This window comes from Uranotaenia lowii, chromosome 1, assembly GCF_029784155.1.
Source record: "Uranotaenia lowii strain MFRU-FL chromosome 1, ASM2978415v1, whole genome shotgun sequence".
NCBI classification, from domain to species: Eukaryota; Metazoa; Arthropoda; class Insecta; order Diptera; family Culicidae; genus Uranotaenia; species Uranotaenia lowii.
Genome location: NC_073691.1, coordinates 118,137,101 through 118,150,457, shown reverse-complemented (window position 1 = coordinate 118,150,457; position 13,357 = coordinate 118,137,101). Strand labels below are relative to the sequence as shown.

Here is a 13,357-nt window from a genome sequence, read left to right as displayed (position 1 = left end):
AACTTAAAATTTAGATTTTTAGAGGTAAAGTTTCTTATTTAGCCTATAGCTTGGAGAATAATTATTTTAGAAACTTGACATCAAGTTGTAGAAAATTTGATTGTAAACAAGTTTGTAGAAGACATCAAAGAGCTAAAACCTATAATAGAAAAGTTAGAAATTTTATCTTACTCGTAAGGGGATTAATCAGAAAAAAAAAGATTTTTAATATAGAGCTAATTTTATTGACAAACTTCTCCGAAGACACCAATAACCTAAAATGTAAACTTAAAAAGTTATAAGCAACGATCACATTTTCGCATTTTTGACCACTGTGCATTGCGCGAAATCTTTTCAATTGAGATAAGATGATTTTGGCCTCTGTAAACAGACAGCAATCTGAATCATCCGTTGAGTCCGGCTTAGCTGCTAGTGAAAATTCTACATCCACTGAAGATATTCTTGCTAGGGTATTGATTGACCTAGATTCTGTTTAAAGTGCATTGTTTAATTTTTTTATTGTTTACTTTTTAGTCAAACGAGTTCAAATTTATTGTTCCTAATTCAGAAAACCTAAAACGGATTCTAGAGTTGTAAAGTTTGACATTCGACCGCAGGAACCTTTACAGAAAAAATGCTCATGCTCATTAAAGAGCATCCAGCCTCGATTTTTTTCTACGGTATGCTGATATTTTTGCGCCTTGTTAAGTTAGATATTGTTATGATTTAAAATTGATCTTTGTTATCAGATTTCGTACGACAACATAAAAATGAACAATATCGATGCGGCACCCATGTTTCATTCCAAATGGCTAAACTGGATGAACAAATCTAACAGCCGGTATCCTTATCTATACAGGAAAATTGGAATTGGTAAGTCATGTTCCTAATTAGATTGAAGAAACTGATAAGATTTTTTTTCAAATACTTACAGCTTTTCTTCATGCTCTGGCGTTTATTTGCCTAAAAAATCCTAATAGAGATCCAAGCGAGCTCGACAGCAAGATGAGGCAAAAGAGAATCCACTAAAAGGGATTATCGATTGGATCCATGTAAGAATAAAAACACATACAATAGAATTCGACAAAAAAACTAAGTTAACATATTTGTAGGATGAATCTGAATTGTCGAATTGTCATGCAGTTCCGGCACTCATTAACCGGTCGAAATTATTCGGTTATGGTTTCTGCTATCTATGTTGGAATACATTACGTATACCAGTGGGCGAAGATTTCGAATTCGCATTCCTAAGATTTCTTCAATGTTTTGAAGTTTTCGGAGTTATTTGTTATCCTTCAGATAAGCTTTTTTTTATTTTTTAAGCCCACAAAATAACGACTACTGTTGAAAAATTTGTTTTTTCACTATTTTAGTATTTTTAAGCATTTTTTCTAACCTCAGAAGGCTTATTTTAAAATACAAAAATAAACAAAAAACTTGAAACTGTTTCTTAATAGAAGATATTACACAAATTATGAAATATAAAATAAATGACATATTAGAGATTTTCAGAAAGACATTAATCACCGTGATTTACGTTTGTTAGTTTAATTTATCGACCTTATCGGTGAAGTGATGTCCTTTTTAGTAGGGACATTAGAGTGCCCCAAATTTGTATGGGAAATTTAAAACCTGTGGAATGTTATGTGCTGCAGGCTAATATCAATCTTAAGCCTTGTACAAGATTCCATACCAAATTTGGGCCAGATCACGGGCCAGGACCCCGGGAAGAGGTCGCTCAACGACCCTGAAGTTTGTATGGGATTTTGAGACATTTTGTTCTAGAGGAATATGAAAAACCAGTTTTTTTTATCAATAACTCTGATCCCCTTCGGCTGATTTCTTTTGAAAACGGGTTTACTTAAAGCCTAAATTATGAAAAATATTTCATCCCAAAATTGCATTTCAATTAAAGTTAAGATTTAAAAGTTATTAGGCTTCAACAATGTGCTGACATTTTTAAGGATTCGCCACTGTTAATGAGGTTTCAAAATGTTCGACCACCCCAACCAGAACACTCAATTTGAACACCTTAAGATAATGGAATTTTTTAGATGGATAGAACGTTAGAAGAAATGAAAGATGGTGAAAATGATCGGAAACAATATATTTAGAAGCATTATCATCACATATTAAATTTTTGTTCCGCAACTTTGGCTCAGAAAAAAATGAAAAACATGACATCATAGCATCGGTGGTAGTTCACTATTAGACTAAAAACCGTAGGGGAGAGTGGGGATACCTGATCCCTTTTTCTTATTTTCACCATATCTTTTTGGAAAAATTTAGCAACTCGCACTCTTTTACATTTTCTGACAGCGTGTAACTTCAAGTTTCTATGCTCCTAAAATTAGAACGATACTTGAACCCGTAGATGAACTAGAAGCATTTTCGTAGGAGTAAAAAAATTGCGATATTTTTGAAGTTAGGGGAGACTTGATCCTTTATTCAGGAAGCCCTAATCCATGGAAAAAATCAAACAAAACCCCAAGACAGAATGATAATTGACTATTTTGGTCATGTTTGTTCTCATTTCACAATCTATAATTGTCAGAAAAAAAATTCTATAGTTTATTCTCAACCTTTATTACATTGCATACTTACGGGAAAATCAATTATTTTAGCCCTTTTCTTCAGATCATTGATCGATGAATATTAGCTATTGGATGAATATTAGTAATCCCGTAATCAGCAATGACCACGATCCATTGAGAAGAAGAATATACCGGGATCATTTGTACCCATATATTAGGGATCAATTGTACCCAAAATCAACATTTTAGAAAACTTTTTCTGAAAAAAGTTGGGAGTTTTCCATCGCTTTGAAAATATTGTATTTTGAAGTTCATTTTACACTCGAAAGATTGATGTATTGGAATAAATATTTTTGTTATAATAATTCCATGTTAGGAACATTTTAAAATGATGAAAAAAGATCTTCAAGTCACATTTTGTGAAATTTTTCAAACAAAGTTCAATAACCCAAAAACTTATTTTGTTGAAACTGTTTGAGCTTCAACCATTGCTGTTTTGTTCCATTTGGCACATTTTTCTAGAACATTTGATCTTTGTACGACATTCCAGTTAGGAGATATAGCTAAGGAATCAAGTATCCCCAGGGATCAAGTATCCTCATTCTCCCCTACCGTTTCGCAACCAAATACGGCTGTAACGAACGCGATGATAACAAACTGAGAAGATGCGATAGATGCGTTTCTGAGTTAAAGGGAGCTTATCTGAGCGATCACATATCATCTTCATGTTCGTTCGCACTGCAAGTTTTCCCGCTTGTGGGGCGAATCACACTTGGCCTACTAATGTGTGGTGGTAGATGCAATTCTATCTGTATCTACCACTCATAGAAGTTGACCCGTGCGGAGCAAAAATTTGATATGTGATGATAATACTTCTAAATAAATTCTACCCGGACATTTTCACCATCTTTCATTTCTTTCGTTTAATCCATCTTTAAAAACAATCATAACCTTAAGATGTCCCTACTAAAAAAGACATCACTTTTCACCAATAAAGCCGATAAATGAAAACCAATTTCAAAAAACTATTAGAAGTTTGAACCTTCGAGGTTTAGGCAGAATTTTCAATTTTGGGTGTAGAGAAGAATAGTTCGCTTGCTTTTACTGGACCCTCATGGGGGGGAGGGGTACTGGTCCTCAAATCCTCTTCCCCCTGCCGCCGTCCCTACGGCCATGAGGCCAACTATGAGGTAGATACCTCAAAAGATACTGGAACAAGGGTAAGAATAAAGCGTAGACTTCCCTACCAAACGCTTCATTTGCTTCATGTACAATAACTTCATATGAAAATCATACAATGCAAAAGTTGGTTGGATCTCACCAAATAGGTTATCGTCGACAGGACACATTCTTCGCTGATTCGAAATCGTGCATCGAAAGTTGGCAGAATCCAGGCTGATGCTGTTTGGATATTGGAACCTACTGCAACCGAAGTTTCTGAAGCTGATTTGTTTTCCCCACATCCTGAAGCTTTTTGTTTTGCAACTTCAAAATTTTGCTCAGCTTTACTATTGTTTCCAACTAGATTCGATACTGGGTTTTCCCTATTTCAACTTTTTTCTTCTTCAGATAGAATGATTTTTTCACAGAGCGAAAATTTCCTGCCCTGCTATCATTGTACCAGTGGGAACTAATTAAACTGAAAATTAAATCAATTCCCACAAATACAATAAATAGTTAAACTCGAACGCAAGTGTTTCATTTTTTTCTAGTCATGTCCCTCATATCTTCTTGACACGCCGTTTTTTTTTAATTTTACTGTTAAAGTTTCACAGATATCACTTACCTTTTCTTGTGTTGACTCATCTACTCCGCTGTCATTGTCGCCTTCTGTGGGAAAGAGAGAGAAAATGTTGTGTGAGATACCTTACACGCATTTGTTTAGCATGTGTAAAATCTGAGCAGAGAATACTGTGCCAAGAGGTAAAGACAGACGAAAATTCGAATAGCTTACTATGATCAACAGGTGACCGATTCCGATCCATGGCGCTATTTTTGTAAGGACTTCGACCACGTGTTCCCGCGTCGGGCTTTTCGAGAAAGTTCGGCGGAACGGGTGTTTTTCGCATTGGTTCCGAGTTGTGACTTTGACCGTTTGTTTCGTTGGGTAAAACAAAGGTAACTCGTTCGTTGGCTCCGCCTCCAGGAGTCAGAGCTGAGCCGGCCGGCTTGGATCGCAATCCTTGTACTGGAATGGGCCCCAAATCCTGTGGCTTGCCATGTTTGACCAGGTTATCTGAGGATGGAGCTCGACTAGCCGCATGTCCCTGCCTGTTTTGATCCGGCGATGGTGACAAAACCCTGTCCATTGCGCTATAACCGTCCAGCGGTTTATCGGGCATGTATGCGTGCTTTTCTTTGTAGACGATTTCATTTGACTGCAACGGTTGAGAATTTCCACCCGGTTTCCCGTACGAGCCCATACCCGATGGTGGTCTTGAGGGTATGGACATCTGACTATCGGATCTTGTAAATGGAACAGAAGGTGAGATTTTTGTCGTGGGGCTAATTTGACCCTCCGGGGATCGCGTTGAAGCCAGCTGCGTCTTTCCAATAACGACGTCTTCATCGTCATCTGTAGACAAATAGCTACTTTTTGGACTGTCGGTTTTGCCCATGCTCAGGTCCGATTGCATTCGGCTGAGGTTTTCCGGAGAGTTCCGTTCAGAACCCAATTGGTCACTGTTTTGAGTGGACGAGCGAAAAGGCATCGATGGTGGTCGATTGTTGATAACTTGCTGAGGGATGGGAGTTGGTCGGTTCTGTTGGAGGTTTGCTTGCATTGGTGGTTGTCCAGGGGCACGAATCGGCGACGGAGCAGCTGATCTGACAGATTGAATACCGGCCATAGAATTTTGTGGGGAAAATGGTGGCCTTACATTTTGGGGCATCATGTTTGGAGCACGGACCTGTTGAGGAGTGGTGGGACGCATATTTTGGGCCGGCATCGGAGGCCTTTGCATACCGGGAGAAGGCATTTGTGGCCTCACTCCTGGTGAGTTTGGATATTGTCCAGGAGCGGGAGAGCTCGGTGGGCCAGGTGGTCTATTGATGGGTCCTCCTGGTCCACCTGGTCTGGTCATGGGGGGTGCCATCGGGCGCATGTTTTGAGGCGATGCCGAAGGATTTGGGGGAGCGCCATTTTGACTCATTATTTGCCGTGGTTGTCCAGGTTGTTGGTAGTACGCCGGAGGAGGTGGTTTATGGGGAAGGAACTGATGAGCTGTAGGAACTGTGTATGGTACTCCAGAGAGGGCGTGTGGTTTCACAGATGGTAGATCAAGATTTTGCGAAGCGATGATAGGTTTGGCGTAGAGAGGTCGAAGAGCGAACGCAGTTGTTGAAAGTGGTACTGCAGGCTGTGAAGGCGGTGGTGGTGGAGGAGGAGCTGGAGGAAGTGGCGCTGGAGCAGCAATGGACTCGCCAAAGACCGGTCGTGGTGTTAATGGTGCCTGGTTCTATATTGAAAAATCTTGTTAGTTTTAACAAATCCATTAATTTCATTTGATGTCTATCAAATTTTGATTTTTTTATGATTTAGGTTTTTAGTTAATAAATAAAAAGGAAGTTGCTGCAGTAGCAAACTTTTTATTGAATAAAAGAATTCCTCCTCAAACCAGAAGCTATTAAAAAACACTCCTCGCAATTACATTTTAAAATTACAAAGCTATAAAATGTAGCAAATTCAATAATTATGCAAAGTCGCAATGTTATAAGCCTCGCAAGGTAAGTCCGCGACATGTAAAGTACTCACTTGTTATCAAAATTTTCAAATTATGTACTGTGTCTTTTTTAAATAAGTAATGTTAATTTAAAAATGTTCTTATGAACTGAGGTATTTTTAATACACTAACTACTGGTGACAAAAATGGTCAAATAACTTAATACGTTCTTCACACATAAACGTATTTGTAGTCAAAGGCAGTTATCGCAAGGACAAAATGAAGTAGGTATGCATTCTTAATAACATTAACCAATCTCTATTTCTCGGATCAGAAATCTGTTCCTTCTTTATATTTAGTTGCTCTTTTATCATCTTATTAACAGTAAAACCCTTAGTTTTGACAGACATTCCAGGGAATTAATTTTTTTTAATATATAAGAAGCCGAAACAATTTTCTATGCAGAAAAATAGCGATCAGTTAGGGTTATTAACAGTGCGTATTTTATGTTGACCTCGCGATAACTGACTTTGATTACAACTACGCTTATGTGTAAAGAACGTATTAAATTATTTGACAATAATTTTTAAAAATGCTACAATTCATCAGAATATTATTAATTAATTTTCCTTATGTTAAAAATAAATACAGTGATTTAAAGATATTGATAGAATTGCGTAGGGGAAAGTGGGGTAACGTGGGCCATGGGGAAACGTGGGTCCCTCTAAATATCTCAGCTGTGTGTTGAGATAAAAACCTCAATCCAACTGTCATCGTCGTCGCTTTGCGTAAGCATGTTTTTCTATATGTTTTTGACTTATGTATGTACGTATCATATGCTTCTTTCATTTAACTAGCCTAGAAAATTGTACTTACATAATTAAAAAAGCAAACAAAAATATGCACATACGATTATGATCTTAATTTTGTCATGTTCTTTGACGTGGAAAAGGATTTTTTGATGAAACATCAGTAAGTCAGTCACACACACGCAACCAATTTGCAAATCATAGCTTGTGGGGAATCGTGGGCCACATTTTGAGGGGTATCTTGGGCCACCTATATTTTGGTGTTTTTATACACATTTAGAACTTAAAATAGTTTTTTATGTATCGATTATAGTCTTTTTACCATCTTTATGGCATTCGCGACTTTATCATCGTTGCAGTTGGCGGATCGTTATTGAAAAACTTATCCGAAACAACTGTGTTCGATGTTTACTCTTGGGCTCGAACTCGCGGATATCGGCTCAGGAGACAACAGACTTGCCAACTGAGCTATATCACAAGCCCGAAAAAACTTAAAATAGGTTTTTTCTATCTGCAAAGTTTTCTTATACCAAATAAAGAGTTGATTATAATTTTTATGGCATGTTCGGCGGAATGAAAACTAGAGAGAATTTTTTTTTATAGAAATTTGAAAGAAACGTGGATAGACAGGCATTAGTGCGCAAATAGGAGAAAGCTTGATAGGTGTTGAAATTTTAGGCTAAAGGGCATGTTGATGAAAAGCTTCCATGAATTGTCCCGCCTTTGCTCTACACTAGCTAACTATGCATGAGAAACTAAAAAGCAGAACTCCCATGTATAGCGAACCCAGTGTTTTGAGAGCGTGTTTTACGCACACTTCAAACCAGCAAAAACGTAACAACCCATGGGCCTACTGAGCTTTCCTTATACGAGAACAATTCTAGCGACTTTGCCGTTTTTCAGATTTCGCTGCGGATAGTTGCTACTTGTCGATTTTTCGCTTTTCACATTTTATCTATTCCGCGTTCTTACTTTTGACAAAGTGTCAATTTTTTTAACTGTAATTTCTTGTTGTATTCTTTCTTTTTTTGCCAATGATTGTTTGTTATATGATTTTAATCGCCGTAATTTTTATGATTATTTTGTCCATTTTTTCCAATGCGATAGAGACGAACAAAAATCCTATATAAGGAATTTTGCCGAAACGTTCGCGGCCAGGAATAAGGAACTACTCGATCATCCACAACTCTCTTTTTTATGTCCTCATCTGAAATTGCTTTAAAATAACTAAAGAAATTATGAAATTTCCGTTTAGGGTCAACTCATAAACTTTGCACGTTTTATTGTCAGTTTGGATTTGATGGCCCACGTTTTCCACATTTTTTCAAAATAAAAAAAAAATACTTTTTTTTAAAACAGTCAGAACTCGGGAAATTCAAGTATTAAAAAAAAACAAAAATGTCTTGTGATACCTCAAAAATGTAGTGAACCTTTCCATTCATTTTTTTTCTTTTTATCTTTTATGGTCAAGAAGTTATGAAGCAAAGAAAAAAGTGGCCCATGATACCCCACTCTTCCCAATTTTATTTTGTCGCGTACTGTACTTGCAATCGGGGAACAGCTAAATCTTTTTTCTGATAATTGATCCTAATTTTTTTAATGAACATTTAAAAAATACTCAAACTTAGTCTGCTTAAAAATTTATTTAGCTATTTTCATCATAACTATAATTTGGGCAATTTTTTGTAATTTTTGTTAACTGTGAAATTCATGTTTTTTTGTAATTTTTTTTTATATTTATGTAATTTTGGTCTTTTTTATTTTTCTATTTTATTTTAATTTTTATAACTTCAAGTTTCAAATTTTTCCGATTTTTTAGATTTTTGACAGTTTTTGGAACCATTCTAGCGAAAAAAAATCATGTGATTGGTTTGAGGTGGAATTCGTCTTGTTTCGTAAATGTTATATCGAATCGCTTACATACAAATTAAGAACCAAAAATGTTTTTAATGATTTATCCGTTTGTTGTAAAGGCACTCATTTCTATGATAGTTTCCTCTGTCGTGTGTATCGTTTGCTGTGTATTGATGTAGTTATTGATAAATTTTGACTTAGGTTCCGCCAATAAACAGTACAAGAGCACGGATGACCTTCCTCGGGAAAACTTCGATTCTTCCTGTGCTCGTGTCACATTTGATGTGGTTTTGGTTATTACTGGTATAAAAAAAGACGTCGAAGAAGCAGCACAAATATTGGAGACGATGGGCCTCAACCTCTAAAAACTGTTCTAATGATGCATGAACGATCAGCACGCAAACCAATCATTTCTGTGTGGTTTGAAACAGCAGATACATTTCGTACATGAACATTAACCGCCACGCTCCAGTTATTCGCATTTGCCTCAATAGGAGCCAAGTCGAATTCGTAGTTTTACTTCTTCACTTCTCTCGTTATAGTTATAACTGTCTCTGTCGTCAATTGAATCGTATGAAAGTGTCACCCAGAGAAATATTTCCCCTCAACATGCTTACCATTTTTTCTAGTGTTCGTTAACGTAAGAACTTTTCTTTCGCTAGCGAGGTTTTGATTTTCTTGGCCTCAACCAGAAAACAATCGCAACTTTTCTTCAGACGATCGCTGTCTGCATCGTTTTTCAGGGCACTTTAAACAAATCCGGTCATGTATGAGTTAGGGTTAGAAGAATAAAATGTGCGTGTTTTACAGAAAGAAACTTTTTTCGCTACTTTTCGCTGCCTTTTTTGTGACAGCAACGAGCGCGCAGATAATGTCTTTATTCGAAAATGGCCCGGCCTGCGAAAGACATAGTTTGAGCAAATCATTTAGTCCATTCTGAAAAGTTACACTATCTGGAATAGATTTCAGGGTAAACAAATTAGCATTAAACGGATTCGTTTTGAACTCATTCGCGATACGCTATTATTTACACTGAAGGGTGATTTCCCCAGGCCTGGTCTTTCTATCCAGGTCCCGCGAAAATGACTAAGTAGAAGGTGGGCGTTTCTTCCATGTACGCTTTTCACCATATGTATATGTACAGTATATTCAACAACTTTGGGGATATCCTATGGCTTTTGCTTTCTTCCGTGTCGTCCTGAAGAAATGTGGGACCTGTTTTGACTAATCGTACCGGAACAAAGTTTAAGTAATGAATGAAAATAAAAAAAGGATTACGTTACGTGTGGGGCTGTGTGTTGCGTGTCAATAGATTCTAATCTTAATAAAACGTTGGTTATCTTGTAATTTTTGATTCCTCTGATTTGTACATCTCATTTATGAGATTTGAGCTACCTCTTCGTGCTTTGTTATCCAATTTTCACTCATCAACGAAAACAAACGCTTCATACGTGAAATGACGTGCAAGAAGCTCAACTACTCCCTAGTATACAAAACTGACCTCGTTCAATGATATTACACTATGAAACTACATGGAGTACTTTTGGAATCGTAATTCCAAATAATGCAAGTAAAAGTCGTTACTCGAAGTCGAATTAAATGGTTTAGATCGGATATGATAAAAAGTCCGCCATGTTTATCATATTCTAGATTTCGTTCCTATTTTTTCTTCCGCGTGAGTCAAGTGAGAGAACGGCTTTATTGTTATCTCTGCGACCAGCAGTGCAACCGATTCGTTTTTGAAAAAGAAATTCAAAATTTTTGTGAGTGTATCCACAAATTCTGTGTGATTCTGTGGTTCTGTGAACAGGGGGAAGGTTTGTAGTTGGAGATTTTTGAATAATACTTAAAATGTAGTTTTAAGCTTTTAAAATATCTGTTTTTTCGAAGACTCACAAACAAACATCTCTCGTGTAAAATGATAGCATTCAGAAGCAAATGAGTTATTTCGTATGAAAGTTTACCTTTTTCCTTTGTTTAGGCATAGTTTTAGAAATTTTAAAAATTTTCATGGTCATTCTATGATAATTTTTGGATATTGAAAAAAACGGACATCTTCTATGAGAAAGCCTGTACAGAAAAAATGGCTAAAAAGTAAAACATTATAGAATGGCTAAGTTTGAATAAAAAAATGAACATTGGAACAGTAGGAAGACCTAGGGAATTGCATGAAGGTAAAACTTCATTTGTTTTTGAGTCCAAAAAATATTGAGAAATGTTTATAAGTTTTGCCACTAAATTTATGCAGCAATATTGTCCATCTTTAGAGTATATTTGTTTTTGGAAGAAAACGTTGAAAAATTCAATTGAGTCCAAACAAAAGAGTAGGGGAGAATGAGGATACTTGATCCCTGGGGATACTTGATTCCTTAGCTATATCTCGAAACTGGAATGTTTTACAAAGATCATATGCTCTAGAAAAATGTGCCAAAATGAGCAAAATAACAATGCTTGTAGTTTAAAAAAATTTTAACAAAATAATTGTTTGAGTAAATGAACTTTGTTTGAAAAATTTCACAAAATTTAACTTGAAGATCTTTTTTCATCACTTTAAAATGTTCCTTACATGTGAAAATTATGAAAAAAATATTTGTTCCAATATATCAATCGTTCGAGCGTAAAATGAACTTCATAATGCCATATTTTCAAAGCAATGGAAAACTCTCAACTTTTTTTAGAAAAAGTTTTCTAAAATGTAATTATGGGTACAATTGATCCCCTAGAGTTGGGTACAATTGATCCCCCTTCCAAACGGCATATTCTTCTTCTGAATTGATCGTTATGATTGCTGATTACGAAATTACTAATATTTATCCAAAAACTAATATTTATCGAACATTTGTCTGAAGAAAAGAGCAAAAATAATTAATTTTCTCTTAATTATAAAAAATAGCGCCTTTAAGTATGCAATGTTATTAGCGTTGAGACAAAGTTATAGAATTTTCTTCTTATGTCTGCTATAAATTGTGAAATGAGAACAAACATGACCAAAATAGTCAATTAACATTCTATCTTGGGGTTTTGTTTTATTTTTATACAAGGATTAGGGCTTCCTGAATAAAGATCAAGTCTCCTTCAATAGGGGATCAAGTCTCCCCTAACTTCAGAAAAATCGCATTTTTTTTACTCCCACGAAAATGCTTCTTGTTCATCAACGAGTTCAAGTATCGTTCTAATTTTTGGAGCATAGAAACTTGAAGTTACAAGCTGTCAGAAAATGTCAAAGACGGCGAGTTGCTAAATTTTTCCAAAAAGATATGGTGAAAATAAGAAAAGGGGATCAAGTATCCCCACTCTCCCCTACTGCTATTGATGTTTTAAGCTTCATGTGGTAAAGCTTAGTTCTTTTAGAAATGGGACACTTTCATTTGCTAATAGCTCGTTACCTAGTTATTGGATATTGAAAATTTTGACAGCATTTTGTTGCCTGTAAAAAGTACTATTCGACCTATTTTTTTCAAAATTAAAAATTAATGCGTTTTTGAGATATGTACGATGCAAGAGAAAAAGAAAAAAATAATTTTGCACAGTTTCCTTGAAAATACGTCATTATCAAATTGATGGCTGACAAAACCGTTGATTATTCAAGGAATTACTGAGTTTTTGTGGTGGATAAGTATGCAAACACTGTCAATAATGTCCACAAAGTTCAAATCAAGCATTGGAGAGAAGCACATGATCGGCAACAACGGTTAAGGATCATCAAGGAAGTCAAGTTTCATACCAGCATTTTTAATTTTCAATAAACGAAAAACTAAGGGTAGATCGCTGAAATGTCCAAAACAATTTTCTCCGATAAGCTGAAAGTGTTGCCTAGTGATGACTCATTGAAATCCAACCTCAAACAAACATTTTTTGATAGTTCCAAAGCTCTTAAGCTGTAAAACCGGTACCGAAAAAAAAACGTTCAAAAATGTGGTCAAAAATAATCAAATTTGTTCATTTCGAAACAACTGTATCCACTAAAATGCTTCCAGTTTCCAGTTTCCAGAGAAGTATTGGACAAAAAAGTATCAGAAATTGAAGAAGGAGGGTGAAGCCACCTAAAATATAGATTTTACGAAGTATAAGTTGGAGAAACTGATCAATACCATGACTGAAAAAAGTGTGCGCCAGCCAATGGGAGATACCAAGAATAAAGTAGAAATTTCTTTAACAAAAAACGGTAAATATTTTTTTTCAAATTTTTTCATGAAAGATCATAACATTACCTTCTTTTTCTCCATAGAAAGTATTTCGTTCAAACGAATGGTTTTTTAGATACAGGCATTCGTAACTGTCCCATTTCTAAAAGAACTAAGCTTTAATTGGCATCAAAACAATAATTTTGAAGATGAAACCATAAAACCGTTAAAACCATAATGATCAAAGTTACCCCGAAACATGAAATCTGGTGTTGTAACAAACATTTAGTTATGTCACAAAAAAGCAACCCCTACCAAAATATTCGAGAATTTATTAAAAAAGTTATCAATGTTCCCTCAGTTAACGGAATTATATCCTTTAATTTCATTGGAAA

The 13,357-nt window shown here is 35.7% G+C and overlaps 1 protein-coding gene across 6 annotated transcripts in view; it reads right to left on the bottom strand.

Moving 5' to 3' along the window:
• Nucleotides 1–13,357, bottom strand: part of LOC129739360 (microtubule-associated protein tau) — a 148,102-nt gene that overhangs the window by 60,353 nt on the left and 74,392 nt on the right. For all 6 annotated transcript variants that reach the window (XR_008735835.1, XM_055730765.1, XM_055730768.1 and 3 more), the window contains exons 2-4: nucleotides 9,456–9,735; nucleotides 4,468–5,971; nucleotides 4,300–4,343 (exon numbers count right to left, since the gene is read on the bottom strand). Coding sequence is in view for 5 of the 6 variants with exons in the window: in XM_055730765.1 (XP_055586740.1) it covers nucleotides 4,300–4,343; nucleotides 4,468–5,971; nucleotides 9,456–9,458 (1,551 nt within the window). In the remaining variant the exon portion in view is untranslated. The remainder of the gene's footprint in view (nucleotides 1–4,299; nucleotides 4,344–4,467; nucleotides 5,972–9,455; nucleotides 9,736–13,357) is intronic.